This window comes from Elgaria multicarinata, chromosome 4, assembly GCF_023053635.1.
Source record: "Elgaria multicarinata webbii isolate HBS135686 ecotype San Diego chromosome 4, rElgMul1.1.pri, whole genome shotgun sequence".
In the NCBI taxonomy this organism is placed as follows: domain Eukaryota; kingdom Metazoa; phylum Chordata; class Lepidosauria; order Squamata; family Anguidae; genus Elgaria; species Elgaria multicarinata.
In genome coordinates, this window is record NC_086174.1 from 21,262,133 (window position 1) to 21,278,084 (window position 15,952).

General features: G+C 45.4%; 2 protein-coding genes across 2 annotated transcripts in view; one reads left to right on the forward strand and one right to left on the reverse strand.

Annotated features, from left to right (window-relative positions):
• Positions 1-2,517, forward strand: part of LOC134397341 (two pore calcium channel protein 1-like) — a 59,648-nt gene extending 57,131 nt beyond the window's left edge. Inside the window, exon 19 of the mRNA XM_063123912.1 lies at positions 1,927-2,517. Coding sequence (XP_062979982.1) covers positions 1,927-2,072 — 146 coding nt within the window. The 3' untranslated portion in view covers positions 2,073-2,517. The remainder of the gene's footprint in view (positions 1-1,926) is intronic.
• Positions 2,518-6,567: 4,050 nt separating this feature from the next.
• The window catches only part of BUB1 (BUB1 mitotic checkpoint serine/threonine kinase), a 43,169-nt gene continuing 33,784 nt past the window's right edge, over positions 6,568-15,952 (reverse strand). Inside the window, exons 16-23 of the mRNA XM_063125380.1 lie at positions 14,893-15,064; positions 13,151-13,288; positions 11,594-11,709; positions 9,749-9,910; positions 8,943-9,100; positions 8,661-8,838; positions 7,466-7,572; positions 6,568-6,765 (exon numbers count right to left, since the gene is read on the reverse strand). Coding sequence (XP_062981450.1) covers positions 6,570-6,765; positions 7,466-7,572; positions 8,661-8,838; positions 8,943-9,100; positions 9,749-9,910; positions 11,594-11,709; positions 13,151-13,288; positions 14,893-15,064 — 1,227 coding nt within the window. The 3' untranslated portion in view covers positions 6,568-6,569. The remainder of the gene's footprint in view (positions 6,766-7,465; positions 7,573-8,660; positions 8,839-8,942; positions 9,101-9,748; positions 9,911-11,593; positions 11,710-13,150; positions 13,289-14,892; positions 15,065-15,952) is intronic.

The window sequence follows — 15,952 nt, forward strand, 5'->3', positions numbered from 1 at the left end:
ATGGTTTCTTAAGCAAGCACAACCTGAAAGAAAGCCCATGTTTGTTGTTGGATTGTGAACTTCTGGGTTGCTTAAACCATGGTTTGTCATTGTTTCACCAAACTACAGAGGCAGCAGGAAAGAGTGGTCAAAACCCCAGTTGCTCTCCATGCTAGAACTGCAATGCCGTCGAGATATTTGGGATACAGGGAGGGAGGGAGAGGAGGCAAAGGATAGGGCTTATAATAAGCCTGGGTTAAATAAACCATGGTTTAGCGTTATGTGTGAACCAGGTCACAGTGTTTCAGGTGCTGTCTTGCACATAACTTGTCAGGAAGAATACATTTCTTAGGGGCCTAAAGCAGCAAATTAAAATGCTGCTGTGAGTAGTTGTCAGTCTAGCCACCCTATCTGCATAAGGGCAGCTTATACATGTAGCTGACATGGTCGCAGTGGCTGTCCATTTGTACCATTCTTCACACCCTGTTATTGTTGCTAAAGGTTATTTATTGCATTTATATACCGTCCCATAGCTGAAGCTCTCTGGGTGGTTCAATTCCTTCTCTTACTTTCCCCATAAATGGGGCTGAAAAGGAATTGGGAAATGTCAACCGAAAGATAAGATAAATATACTTTTTTCATTTCTTCCTAAAACAATTATAACGTGTGTGGGCAAGTTGTGGTCATCCAGATGTTTTGGCCTACAGCTCCCATGATCTCTTCACATTGGCCATACTAGCTAGGGCTGATGAGAAGTGTAGGCCAAAGCATCCGGAGAGCCACAAGGTGTCCAACCATGGACTAGAAGAAGCTGCTTGGATCAGTGATGAGAGCATCTCAGTTTTTCTGAGCAGCAAGATTTTGAAAAACTAGGCAATGGAGCAGGCCTACTGAAAGTGGGAGGAAGAGCTGAACAGATCTTCAGAGCTTGTGTTTCTCTCTCTCCCCCCGCCCCAGATATCTGCAATACAAAAATGCTGGGACTTTATGTGCACTGATATTGGTGTGGGTGCAAACATCTAAATTTAGATGCTTTTTAGTAGTGAAATTGCAACCTTCCGTTTCTGCAACCACTTTCGTTTCCTGTTCGGATGGGAAACTTCCTGTTAGAGCAGTACGACAATGGAACCAATGACCTAGGGAGGCAGTGGGCTCTCCCACACCAGAGGCTTTCAAGAGGCAGCTGGACAGCCACCTGTCAGGAATGCTTTAAGGTGGATTCCTGCATTGAGCAGGGGGTTGCACTCAATGGCCTCATAGGCCCCTTCCAACTCTATTCTATGACATCCAGCTCATGTGATCCTGTTTTTTAGATTAGCATGTCTGCTGGACCACCAGACAAGGGAAAGCCATACACTAGTTTCCCTATATTACACTTTTATCTTTTCACCAATGGCTTCCCTGGTGGGAGTGAGAGCCCTAAGCTAGGTCAACCTCTGAAGCCCCTCACACACCTGCGTAAAAGCGACCAGGTTGGCAGGCACAAAGGAGAAGTGGTCCAATGGCTGTGAAATACGCATTTTCTTGAGGTGCATCCAGCCATTTCATTGCAGGCCTTTAGGGGAGCCTTAAAACTGTTTTGTTCTTGGCGGACTTCTCCTAAATTGGTTTATTGGAGTGCTTAACTGGAAACTATTAGCTATAGCTGTTAAGAGATTTTTATATTCTTCACATTTTTATCTATTAACTTTTTTGCTTGTGCTTTTATATATATTTTTAATACACTGATGTTTTATGGACTTTTGGGAACCACCTCGAAGTTGTTAAAATAAAAAGCTGCTCCAGCCAACAACCTGTAACGTAACACACTCCCTTTTTGTAGTCAAGAAAACAAATGCAGTCTCCTGTCCTGTGTTGTCTCCTAAGCCAGGGCTCCCTTTTAGGATGACTTAAGTATTTGTACACATATAAGAAAGACTGTTTTGTTTTGGCTGGCCCTGGTTCCAGGATACAGGACTGTGGATGCTTTACTTCAGCGCATGTTTGAAGCCGAGATCCCGCCGGAGGAAGAAGGCCCCTCGCTGGATGAGATCTTGAACCTTTCCCCAGATGATGCTTACCCGAAAAACCCTACCTTTGACAGTGCTGCATAATACGGAGAATGAATGGAAATAACTGGCAACTTTTCTGGGGGTGGGAGCGATAAAGTCTTCTGTTGAGTCCTCTGACTGCTGTTTTCACAGCTGCCCCCTGGGGCCATCTGCCACTTGGAACTGTAAGGTTCATGGTGGTCTCCTCTCCCAATTCCTCCCTCCAATGAATTAAGCAATCTGCAATGTTCAGTGGTGGTATTTTTTAAAAAATGTATGTATATAAATCATGAAAAGTGCAGTATTTTTTATAAAGGGAAAAGCACATTGGATGTGCCTAAAGTACTTGACTTCCTCCAGGGGCACTTAGCATGCTACCTAAATACATAGCATTAAAACCTCTATAAAATGTCTTAATATTTAACTCTGCAATGCAGTTGTCTACTACGGTAAAGTTTTTCTCGGATGCATTATCACTCAAGATGCAGAGGAAACAATAATAAAGGTATTAAAGACCAAGCTGTTGCTTTTCCTTCGTTCCCACTTCTTTTTTTTTTAGTCATGTAAGAAGGGAACAAATGGATCTATTTTCTGACTTGGCAGAAAAATGTGGCATTTGGGGGCAAGCTGGTGCAAGTGCTTAAAAGGCGGTTATATTTTTGTGTGTGAATTAACCTTTCTCAAGATGGCAGCTAGAAATAATAATAAAAAAGTGAGAGTAGTTGAGGAGCAAGAACAGTCCAAGCCGCAACTGGCAACATCTGATGAAAAATTATGTCTCTGACATTCTTTTTTATTATTTATTTAAGCATTTTTATAGCGCCACCTCACCATTTCTGGTATTGTGGCGCTTTACAATCAAATATAAAACAATTCCATTAAAAGCCCTCAACCCAGTTTAAACCACCCTTCCCCAAACTCTTGCAAAAATAAAAACTCCTTACAAAGGCATTTGAAAGAATTAAGTGGGAGCCTTTCTGATCTCGTGGCACATTGTTCCATAACCGGGACCAGGCACTGAAAAAGCCCTGGCCCCTGCACATTCCAATTTGTAGCAGGGGACCATCAGGGCGCCCTGCTCCTGAGAGTGAGTCTGCCAATGGTGAGACACAGGAGAAAGGCGAGTGCTCAGGTATCCAGGACCCAAGCAATGCAGGACTTTATACATGGTCAACAGGACCTTGTGGAGCGCCCGAAGCACCAAAGTGATAGAAGACCACCTCGGGAGCCCCTTGACCAACCTGGCTGCTGCATTTTGTACAGCCTGTAGGTGTTGGATTTGCTTCAAGGGAAGCCCTGTATACAACAGGTTGCAATAGTCCAGCCTGGAGGTAACCAGGGCATGGACTGCAGAGGCCACCATGAGGGAGGAAGCAGCAGCCAGGCACCTCTCCACCGTGCCTGGGTCCAGCTCCAGCTGAGAGCCCCCTCCCTCCTGCTACCAACTGTCACTGCAGAGGCCACCAGTGAGGGAGGAAGCAGCAGCCAGGCACCTCTCCACCGTGCCTGGGTCCAGCTCCAGCTGAGAGCCCCCTCCCTCCTGCTACCAACTGTCACTGCAGAGGCCACCAGTGAGGGAGGAAGCAGCAGCCAGGCACCTCTCCACCGTGCCTGGGTCCAGCTCCAGCTGAGAGCCCCCTCCCTCCTGCTGTCCCCTGTAACTGCTGAACTTTCCAACTAAGATTGTAGTGCCTGAATTTGCTTTCCTTTCCCCCCTCCTCCTCCCTCCCAATCCCCTTTCCTTTTGTGTCATGTCTTTTAGATTGTAAGCCTGTGGGCAGGACTGTCAAGAAATACTTTTGTAAGCCGCCATGAGAGCCTTTTTTGGCTGAATGGCGGCATAAAAATACTTAAATAAATAAATAAATAAATAAAATAAAATAAAATAAGGTCAGCCTCTGACAGAAAGGGGCGAACTTGGCAGAGCATATGTAGTTGATAAAAGCAGCTCCGGACCACAGCCCCCAGCTGTGATGACATACTTAGGGACTGGTCAAGAATAACACCCAGGTCCTGCACCTCACGCCTCAGTCACTATCCTTGGTCGGATTCCTGAAAATAACAGATCTACGAGCTCCTGCATCAAATCTGCCAACCACTGACCTCGGCCAATCACCATCAACTCAGTCTTCTCCGGATTGAGCTTTAGCTTACTTCTAGACATCCAGTTACAGATCTCAGCCAGGCACAAAGCCAGAGTAACAACTGCCTCACCGAGGTCTGACCCCACCGAGATGTATAGTTGGGTATCATCAGCATACATATGGTACCTCAGCCCATGGGCTCTAATTAACTCTGCCAGTGGCCTCACATACACATTGAACAAGAAAGGTGAGAGGATGGAACCCTGTGGAACTCCACAGGGGAAGGCTGTGGGGGTAGATGTACAGGTGCCCATGGTAACCACTTGAGCCCTTCCGTCCCGGTAGGACTGGAACCAGGCCCTCCAGACCCATTCTCTCCTGCTTCAATCAGCCAGGGAATTGTGTTGCTGTCGGGGGTATCTATTGCAAGCCACCTTGAAGATCGGCATCTTCTAAATAAAGTGCCATTGAAATCTAAAGGGACAAGATTGCCCACGTAGCAACGTGAGCCCCAGGCCGCTGCTTGTGGGTGCCTTGCTTCCATTCCGCGTGTCTCTAGCAAGTCCTTTTATTTATTTTATTACATTTATATACCGCCCCAGAGCCAAAGCTCTCTGGGCGGTTTACAGAAGTTAAAAACAGTGGGCGTTAAAAACAAGTATACAAAATTTAAAAACATCAAGAACATAAAAACAATATCCTAAAACAACTATTCTGGGGACAATTAAAAAACAAACAACTCAGCATATGTTAACTGCCTGGGAAAAGAGAGAGAGATATGGTCCACCTGCTTTTTGTGGCACTTATTCGCAGTAACTGCTCCAAATGGGAGCTGTAAAAAGGGAGTGAACCCTTGAGCTCTGCCAAAAGGACTTGCTGGGAATTTGGGGAAGTGTGGCTGCCAACGTCCTTTCCACAAGAGTCAGCAATACCGAAAACCCTGCGGATCAGCCTTGCTAAGTGAGGAATCTTGTCCCCTTTGCCTGATTGGTCACTGTCAATGGCTGTCAAATTGGCCTATATGCAGTCTCATCCATTTCCTTGTATGTTTCATCCTGCACTTCATTTTCTTTGACAGCTGAAACACACAAGGGCATTGAGGGGGCAAAGCTATCTATATTTGACAGCTGCAAGTCAGCACCTGGTGCAACAGCGAAAGACTGACTAAATAAAGTAACAAGCATATTTGTGCAAGTTCCTGGGGACCAAAAAAAAAATTATATTACAATTTGCACACATTTCAGGGGCCTATAGTGCACAAGTGACAGCCCCTCCAAAGTGCTGTTTGGGTAACAGTGGAGGGTCTATTACTGGCGAGAGAGGCATGAGCGAGACGTGCCGCAGGTGTGTTTTTTCCACGCTTTAAGAACAACTCTGAACCTGATGTCCACAACCCACAATGAATTCACTCTGCTGGATTCGGACATCATCCATAGTGGGTAGAACAAGCGGGTTACTCAATTGGTAAAAAAACCAAAACTCTGTGGGAAGCACTTCAGGTTTGAATGACGTGACAACCCATCGTGGCTTGTTTCATATGATGGATCACAGTGGGTGGTCATGTCATGTGAACCCAGTCACTGACTTAGACCATGGGTCTACCTAGACCAGTGGTTCCCAAACTTTTTCAGGTAACCGCCCCTTTGGTTCCACAAACTCATGCCCAGTGCCCCCTGCACATGGCCCCTTTAAATGGGAAGCACCCGCAACAGACTTGCCGAGGGAGGGAGGGAGAAAAGAGTGAACGCCTCTGTTTTGCAGCCGGCGTGGCGGGGCACACCTAGCAGGCTATGTCTCTTCATTAGCGTTTTGGTGCTTTTGAAACATTTCAATTCACCGTTAAAAGGACTCTTCTTAAATGGTACTAATACATGTGTGGATTCTTCCTCTATATGGCTTGGGACCAAACTACCTTCTCCCATAAAAATGTCCCTGGGTCTTAAGACCTTCTGGAGAGGCGATTCTCAGAAAAGACCACCTCAAGCGCCCCCCTGCCGCCCCTTTGCCTCTTAGCGCCCCCCTGCCACCCCATTGCCTCTTAACGCCCCTCTATGCAATCCCACCGTCCCCAAGGGGGCAGTACCGCCCACTTTGGGAACCACTGACCTAGACCACTATTGTCCTGCTACGTCATACGCATAGAGATGCCAAGGAAAGGACTGCGTCTGAGAAACTCTCCCTGCTTAGCATACATTGTTCTTATAGTTGAACCCATAGGGAAAAGAAGAATACTGGAATTGTTGCTATATTAAATTTATTTATCTATTAATTACATGTATATACCACCCCACAGCCAAAGCTCTCTGGGCAGCTCACAAAAGTTAAAACAGTAAACATTAAAAAAAGTATACAAAATTTAAAAACTATCAGAAACATAAAAAACAACAGTATCCATTTAAAAATTGATTAATGGAACAGATTTATTCCCAAACAAAATGGAGATTTAAATCTCCTCTAGCGAGTCCTACAACAGAATCTACTTTCGTGAACGTTTGTTTTCCACGAGCAACACTGCCAGCCTATTACGAAGAGCTGTTATTTTACTGGAGTAAGTTGTCAGGAATACTTCTCTCAGTCTTGCCCGCAAGGTTCCCAAAGAGGGCAGCTGGCTACAGTTTTGAATATTCAGCAAGGTGACAAAGAAGTCAGTCCAAACGTCGGCATTAGGGATCCTGGAAGGATAAGCACAAGGGTAAAAGTTCTGCCTCGTAAAGTCTTATTTAAACCTTTAACGAGACTTGGGGAGAAAGGTGGACAATAGAGCTACAAGTAAAACAGTAATAAAGAACAGAACAGCAGCAAAACACAACCACATCAGTAAACAATTCCAGAGTTACAATGTTCAAGTCATCTCCAAAGCCTGACAAAAGGCCTGAACTGTGGCGACTAGATAAATCTCCGGGAGAAGAGAATGCCATAACCTGGGTGCCATTACAAAAAAGACCCTGTCCAAGGCCAAGCAAAGCCAGATTCAAGAGCGCACACACACACACCCCGATTACCTTTCCAATACTTCAGAGGGAGTGCAAAACAGGCTTTACATTTAAACCTGAATCAGATTTCCTACTGATCAAGAGCACCTCTGTCTTGCCTGAATTACGTCTTAACCAGATGGACCTGCAACAAAATGTTGCTATGTATCCTGTCCAGGATACTCCATTCCATCCTATCCCCCCCTTTTTTTAGTTTTCTTTTCCAACTAAAACTTGAAATTCTGTGGCTACTGAGTATGCTCAGTACTAATTGCACTATTTTTTGCTCCCTAGGGTTATTTAAAAAAGGAAAGTGGCTTATTTGATCGTGCAAACCAGCCCATCAACAGAGAAAGCCTGACCCAACATAGAAAGTTTGAAAAGGGACTGTTAGACCAACCTCCTGAAGATGCTGTCAGGTTTCCAGATCCCTTTGTCATTTTTCACTTTCATGTATGTGCCAAACAGCATACAGTACACCGTTGCAGCTATGCCAAAATAATCTGTCTGAAAAATAAGAACCGGATAATGTATTTATAGAAAGCTTTATAGTTGCAGGGGTGTGTGATTAGATATTTGTCCTTCAAGTGACATGTGATCCTACAGTGATTCTTACATCAAATTGCTGCATGGCATCACCGGGATCCAATCCCAGAAGTGATTATTTTTTAACCTCACCTTTTCATCAAGAAGCCCTGTGTGCATACAAGTTTGCTACCCCTCCCATTTTACCCTCACAACAGTCCTGTGAGGTAGGTTAAGCTGAGAGCTGGTGATTGGTCAAGGTCAACCAGACTGAGCAGGGATTTGAACCCAGGTCTCCCTGGTCCCTTCTTGATGCTTTGGACTACAGTTTCAAGCATTATTGTCCACTGGCCATGATGGTTGGGCTGATGGGAGTTGAAGTCCAAAACATCTGGAGGGAACCAGGTTGGGGGAAATTGCTCTAATCACTACCACCACACTAGTTAGCACTGGAATGTTCCAATCATGAGAAGCAACTCATAACATCAATCTAAGAACTAAATAGATGTTTCATTACAGCCTCCAAGTCTTCCACCAGTAACTTGGACAATACAGTTCTATATGTTTAAAGCCCTAAACAGATTGGGATCTTGATACTTGAGGGAGCGCCTCTCCTTACATATGCCTGCCCAAGATTTGAGGTTGGTTGGAGAAGCCCTCCTCCGCAAGACATACGCTATGGTGGGACGTGGGAGAGGGCTTTCTCTTTGGTGGCACCCCGGCTGTGGAATGCCCTCCCCTTGGAGGCCTGACTGGCGTCAGCACTGGTTTCATTTCGGCGCCAAGTTAAGACATGGCTTTTTAACAAAGCCTTTGGTGTCTAAATTCACCAAGCCTGCACATGGTTAAGTTGTTTTAATTGGTTTTACTGTTTTTAAATTCTATGCTGGTTTTAGCTTATTAATGGTTTAATTTATTTTTAGCTGTGTATATTTATTGTTTTATATTGTTTGTATGATTTTATTTCTACGTCTCCCTGATATCTTTGTGATATAGGGCAGGATACAAATGTATTATTATTATTATTATCATTATCAACAACAACAACGTCAACACCCCACCCTGCATACCTGGTAATTCCATGGCTTGTGCGTCATCATTTCAATACACTGAAATCCAGATGTCTCACACTTTCCTGTGAATACAGTTCCTTCAGGAAACAGGCTCATGTCTATGCTTTGGCCAAAATCAATGATTGTCAAGCCATGAGACATGCTGTCTACGTCGCACGTGTCGTTGTCCAAAAACCTTTGCGTTTCAAAGAAGAGGGACCATGATTGCCATGCAGTAGTTGGAACAGCACAGATTACAAAAGTAAACCACGGCGACAACTCACAAGTGAGAAAACTTACCTTTCACCAAAAATAAAGTTGTCAGGTTTAATGTCGCCATGAATTATGCCACACTTGTGAAGCTCTTCGACCATGTGCAGAATTTTTACGGTGAAGTAGATGACGAGCGCTTGGGGCAACACCTTCTCCGTCAACTTTTTGTATATGTTTATGGTATTCTAGGTTGAGAGAGTTGGGGAGAAGAGGCAGCGGATACATAACGTAGCCACAAGTGGAAAGAATGAACGAATAACACGGCAACCCTATGTCAGCTTGCGAGGGAATGAGCCCCATTGGATACAGCAGGGCCCTGAATAAACATATAAACAAATGGGCTGCAAGAGTACAATCCACTGGGAAGCTCTCCTGCACAAGCACCATTGAAATAAATGGCAGCAGCATCTGAAAATTGTAGCGCTAATATAACAAGACACACACACACACATCCTGCTAGCGCCCAGTGGAGCCAGTGACTTCGATGTCAGTGGGGAGGAGAATCCGCTCTGGGTTTCAGCCAGAACCAGTCAGAACTCTAAGGGAGCTTTCCAAGGTGCTTCCTTTAGAGTTTTGACTAAAACCCGGAGCAGATTCACTGCCCCACTGACATCAACGCCACCAGGCTATTTTGATTGAAACTACACATGCATGTGAATAAAAGATTGAGAATATATATTTAGACTAGATGTTGCTGGACTACAATTCCGTAATTCCCATGACCATTGGCCATGTCCAACAATGTCTGGAGGGCCCCAAGTTCCCCGGCCCCGATTCAGATGAAGACCACCCGAAGGAGCTCTAGCATTTATTGAGGCCGAGGCCACGCTTACCAGCAGAGTTCCATAGCTGTAGAGCTCCCCGACTAAAATACTTCCATTGCGGAAGAAGTGAGCAGAATAGAAATGGATGAAAAGATGGCGCATGCTTGGCTTGAGCCTTTCCGTCAGCTGAGCTGCAATGTAGAACTCCCAGGGGCTGGCGGGCTTCTGTGCCTGCAAACAAACGAGGTCCAACTTAATGCACGAGGGGAGCCACAGAAGGGAAGAGGCGTGGAGGCATTGGCCGAAAAATCAGCCAGCTGGGGGCTGAGGGGACTTGTTCTCCCAGACGTCGGGTAAGGCTGGTTTAAACAGATTCCACACCCGGCTTATGGTATTTGCCTCTAAGCCAGCCTTCCTCAACCTGGGGCGCTCCAGATTGTTGGACTACAACTCCCAGAATGCCCCAGCCAGCTCTGCTGGCTGGGGCATTCTGGGAGATGCAGTCCAACACATCTGGAGCGCCCCAGGTTGAGGGAGGCTGCTCTAAGCCAAATCACCACCATGCTTCATTATAACCACCATAAATAAGGACAGAAACAGGGGTCACGAAACAGGCAGAATACCGTCAATGCCGTTCCCTCTGACCTGGCCGGACATTTACGCCGCAAGAGCACATGCCCCAGAATCTTGTGCCGTGGCACAGTGACTCTAAGGCAGCAGTGGGGGGTGCGCAGCCCACTTAAGTTCTCCTGCCGGGCCACAACCCCTCTACTCAGCCATACTCAACCTTTGCCTTTACGGTGGTGGCCAAAATTGTGGCCACTTTTTGAAATTTTCATGCTCTGCAACTTTGCATGCTTATAGAAAATGTTCTGTTTCATGGAATTCAAATGTTTATATATGGATTGAAAGACCTGATTCACGTAATACAACAATCCTGCTTCTTTTCCTGGGTGTCCGATCAACTCTTTTCTTTGGTGCCATTGTACTTAACGTACACTTTTAATTTGAGAAATACTTCAAATATTCACACAATCTCCAGTTGCGCTTCAGTTACAGAAAAAATAGCAAAACTGACTTTCTCCAACTTGAAACATGGTGTATCGCAACTACTGCCACATGATTGGTCCCCAGAACAAGGACTGTAATTGGCCAGTAGGGTTTGCAATTCCAATCCTCCTTCACTCAATCACAGCTGTGTTTGTTTTTAGACTAAAGTAAGCATAACTTTTTTTGTACTGCAGATCTTTGCATTCTGTTTTTTGTATTGAATTCAGCATGAAATTCTCTTTCAATTGATATATAAACATTTGAATTTCATGAAACAGAACATTTTTTATAAGTATGCAAAGTTGCAAAACATGAAAATTTCAAAAAGTGTCCACAATTTTGGCCACCACTGTAATTGTGCGAAACTGGGGCTAACCATCTCCCACCCCCGTCAAAGTGCAGCTGCTCTTGTAACATGGACCAACCCTTGACCTTACAGATGTATCATTGTGGGTCATGGGGCATATAAAGGAGGTGGCAATTTCAGCACCGTACAATTCCTCTTATTCCAGGACTGATCCTAGTCTTAAACCTGGAATTCGTGATAGTCTTCTGTCTCCGTGTACTGAAGCGATCTGCTGAGAGGCCTTCAAGAGGGATCTTTAAGGGCCCTGTGAAACGACCCTGTTTTTAGACAAGCGATTGAAGGGTTTTGAAGAATCTGCCTTGTCTCTCCGGCCAGCAGAATGTATTTCCTCCTCACCCCTGTAGCTCCCCACGTTTGCTCTGGAGGGTCTGCGGACCTCTGGAGCAAATCTGAGACATGCACAGGAGGAACAAAGCGAGGGAAAATCTCATTCCATGAGCAGAGGTCCTCCCACCTAACCAGACGTAGTCCAAAAAACCAAAACCAAGCCCACTTACCTTCAGTATTACTTTACGATTATTTTTTGCGTTGTCCATATCCAGGACGGATGCTTGATAGACATGTGCGAAAGCTCCTTCTCCAAGCAAGCAGTCAACATGGAAGGAGGTGGATTCTGAGTAAGTGGCGAGGACAAGAAAGAGGAGAAACATGTAGAACAGGTGGAAGGAGGCAGCAAAAGCTATGTATTTATGTATATATTGCATTTTTTTACCGCCCAATAGCCGAAGCTCTTTGGGCGCATTGGCCCATTGAAACTACCCATTTCTATGGGCCAACTTGCACTCATCTCCCCAGGAGCTCTGTGGAACACAGGCCCCCCAAAGCCTCACATAAAGACCCATGACAGGGCAACCTGGCTGAAGCTAAGCAGGCTGGAGACTACTGGTCAGTGCCCAGATGGGATTCTAATGTACACATTGTCTTACGTCCTACAATGGGGCTGGGGGGGAAGGCAGGAGGAATTATAAAACTGTTTCATACTACTATCCCTTGAGTTGTGGTAATTAAAAAAAGTTTGTGTCTGTTCTATTAACAGGGGGAAAGAGACAGAGGTCAAAGTAGTTATAGGCCCCTTCTACACCATAAGGGAGGGAGGGGGAGGGATCTCACGATACTCTGATCACAAGATCCTCCCCTTAGTCCGCATGCAGGCACCACATCCCAGGAGGATTTTTTTTAAAGGAAATGAGCGCACATGTGCTCCAACTAAAACCTAAGTTAAAAAAAAAAAAAACCTGACCCCACTCCCCCGATTCCTCCCCTCTACTGATCCCCACTACTTGAAGGGAAGAAGCCAGGTTGGGCAGCCACACGTCACACAGTCTTGGGACGATCCCGAGACCACGGGAAGAATCGGATTTTCCCAGGGATTATTTATCCCTGGGAAAACCCATTCTTATCCCTCCTTTCTCCTGGGAGTCCCTGTGCGTCATTTGGACAAACAGGGACTCGGCCGTGACCAGCCTGGATTTTCGGGCTGGTGTAGAAATGGCCATAGTCTCATCTGTCTACTTCCTGCGATCAGAATACAATGGAATTTCATTAGTGGTTGTTTTTTTAAAAAATAATCCCATTAATTTCTTTTCCCACTTCCCAATATAAGCACATGCTGAGTTTGCATGTAATGAAAACCCACAATTTGAATATACACTGACTAACAAGGACTTCAGCACATTAGTTTCAGAGTAACTAAACCTAGAACACCTCACAGCTCTTGCCAGATGCTGGAGGTCTAGGGTGCAATCCAATGCATCTTTACAGATAAAAGTCCTACAACTCCAGCATTTCCCAGCCGGTTGTATGACTTTTCTCTGTCTAAACATGCATAGAATTGCACCCTCAGTTTCCCAGCCAAAGTCAGGATCTTGACAGGGCATCTGGAGTCACAAAAAAAAAAAAAGTCTTCTAAGGCGCTGGGATGCTACAGTCAGGCCAAGCTTCTCACTTTAGGAACAGAAAGTCCGAGACACCCAAACCACCTTTTCAGAACGCTCCATGTCTGCATTATGCATTACAGAAAAGGATAAAATGAAAGTACAGTAAGTGGGCCTTACCCAATTTGAGCTCAGTCTTCGGTCTGAGAACTGGAAGATTCGATCCCCATTCAAAAGTGTTGAAGTAGGCACTGATCGGTTTAGGCAGCCTGGACAGAAGCTGCCGGATCAAGGTGACATCCCAAGGGTTCTCAATGACTTCACAAAAAAGAGGGACAGCCGGTTAGGTCATTGGCAAGAAATCAAGGAAATAAATACTAGATTCTCACCGACAGGCATTATCGACATCTGAAGAGCTGAGCCTAAACATCGGACAGAGAAAAGTCCCACAACTCCCAGCATTCCCCAGCTAGTTTTGTGACCTTTATCTAAACATGCATAGAACTGCACCCTCAGTCTCCCAACCCAAGCCATGATCTTTAAAATCTTGACCTTAGGAGTCACAAAAAAAAAACCCAGTCTTCTCAGATGCTGGGATGCTACAGTGAGCGTTTGAAACATGTTAATCCCTAGAACGACAGAAACAACCACTCAGCGCGCAATCCTGTGCATGTTTAGACGGGGGGAAACGCCTACATTTCCCAGCAAGCCCCAGCCAGTTGTAGGACTTCTTTCTGTCTAAACATGCAAGGGATTGAGACCTTATTTATTCTAAACACTAACAGTGCTATGCAATGGACGACTACTAAGAAGTACACCCAATGGAATTTACTCCCAGATGTGTAAAGCAGGAGTGTTGAACATCTTGGGGTCCGCATTCCGGGGGGGGGGGGTGGATACCAAAACATACTGGCATATTTTTTTTAGCTTAAATCTAATACTGCCAGTAACAACCCCTTCGGGGGAGGGGGCATTTCAACCTTTTATTTTACATAGGTGTGGCAGGAGGGATGCCCAAAACCTGGGAAAGCACCAAATGATCTGTGGTAAGAGAAAAGGTGCTGGGGACAGGGGAAAGGTCTGCGGGCCTGAGGCTCCAATACCCTTCGTGAGTAGGACTGCAGCCTAAATCTTTTATGATGATGATGATGATGATAATTTTATTTATTTCTTAGCCACCTCTCCCTTTGGATCAAGGTGGGGAACATTAATACAACAACACAATATAAATCAAATGCCTAAAACCAATTAAAAGAGCATATAACACCAATACAATATTAAAATAACCATCAGGGCATCTTAAAATTCTTAGGTTTAAAATTCATCTGGGTGGGCGTGCCAGAAGCGACTAGTCTTTATAGCGGTCTTAAACTCAGAGTGTTAAGCTGATGAATCTCCTCCGGCAGGCCATTCCACAGTCTGGGGGTGGCAGAAGAAAAGGCCCTCTGGGTAACAGTTGTCAGCCTAGCTGACAACGCTAGAGGCGGCTAGCAAAGCCGCTATTAGACATTGTAATGCAACTATTAGACAATTCAAAACTAAAACAAGACAATTAAACAAAACAAAATACAGAACACTAGCAGTACAGATACAGCCAAGGGAGTTTGTCTAGGGCAGCCTTCCTCAACCTGGGGCGCTCCAGATGTGTTGGACTGCATCTCTGGCTGGGGCATTCTGGGAGTTGTAGTCCAACACATCTGGAGCGCCCCAGGTTGAGGAAGGCTGGTCTAGGGAAACCATTCAAAGTGCAATCCTATGCATGTTTGGACAGAAAAAAGTCCTACAACTCCCAGCATGGCTGGCTAAGGAATGCTGGGAGTTGTGGGCCTTTTTTCTGTCTAAACATGCATAGGACTGCACCCTAAGACTATTGACAGTCCCACGTGCTGCTGAGGGACATCCTTTCTGGTGCAACACGTTACCTTTTGCTGCTTGGCTGGCATGCGCCGGAATGGCGCTGAACGGCGTAGAGGCGAGGCGAGCAGCATGAGCAAAATCTCCTGTGTCATTCGGACTAGAAGCCAGGGTTTTGTTGCAATTTTGCACCCACACTGTGCAGTCGTCCGTCAGGCCCTCGGGAGGCTGGCTTTCCTCCTAAAGAAAACAAAACGTACGTCTTCCGCATCCACCTTGTCATTCGAAGCAGAGAGTTGAACTTCATCCAGAAAGTTAGACGTATAAAAAGGAACACTGGATTTTCGGAGAGTCCCCTTTGTTCAGTGAGAGTACAGCAGTCTTTCAAGCATTACTTCTTTCCAATGCAGGCCACGCATATTGCACGGGTGCCCAATGATACGTGCGCATTATGCACACGGTTTGGCAACTGCCCTCCTTGGCACAATGAGAATATTTATTTATTCATTAAATGGATACCTTGCACCCTCCGCCTTCCAAGCACCCAGGGTGATATACAATATCATTAAAACAGCTCCTAAAACCAGTCATAAAAGAAAGAGGGGGTGCCTTTTCCAACCCCGGCAGGAAAGAGAGGGGAGGATGCTGAAACACATGTAGATCTCATCTAATATTTTAAAAAGTGATGTGTTCTTTAAAACCATTATTGTTCCTCATAATGTCAATTTATGCATTTAATCAACCCTCATACGATTAACCAATGATTATTCATTTCACTAGTCAACAGCTCGAAGGGTATGTTTATAGATCCCCCTAAGCAAATGCAAAGTTTAATGCGTGAACATCAGGCGGTAAGGGAGCTAGAGACTGGGTTCAGACAACACAATAACCAACGGTGGGCGAAACAGTCAATGGCAGGTTGAATAGTCAATGGTTGGTTATTGCGTCATCTGTCGGGACATTTTCACACCACAGTTGGTTATTCGGCCGAAATAAACAACACAAATAACCAGCGCTGTGCAAAGTTGATTATTTGAACGACCACTGGTTACTGAGTTGTGTGTCAGGCACCGTTGACTATTTTGGTGCAGACAGTTGGTTGTGTTCAGCGACCACAGAGTCCCCTGG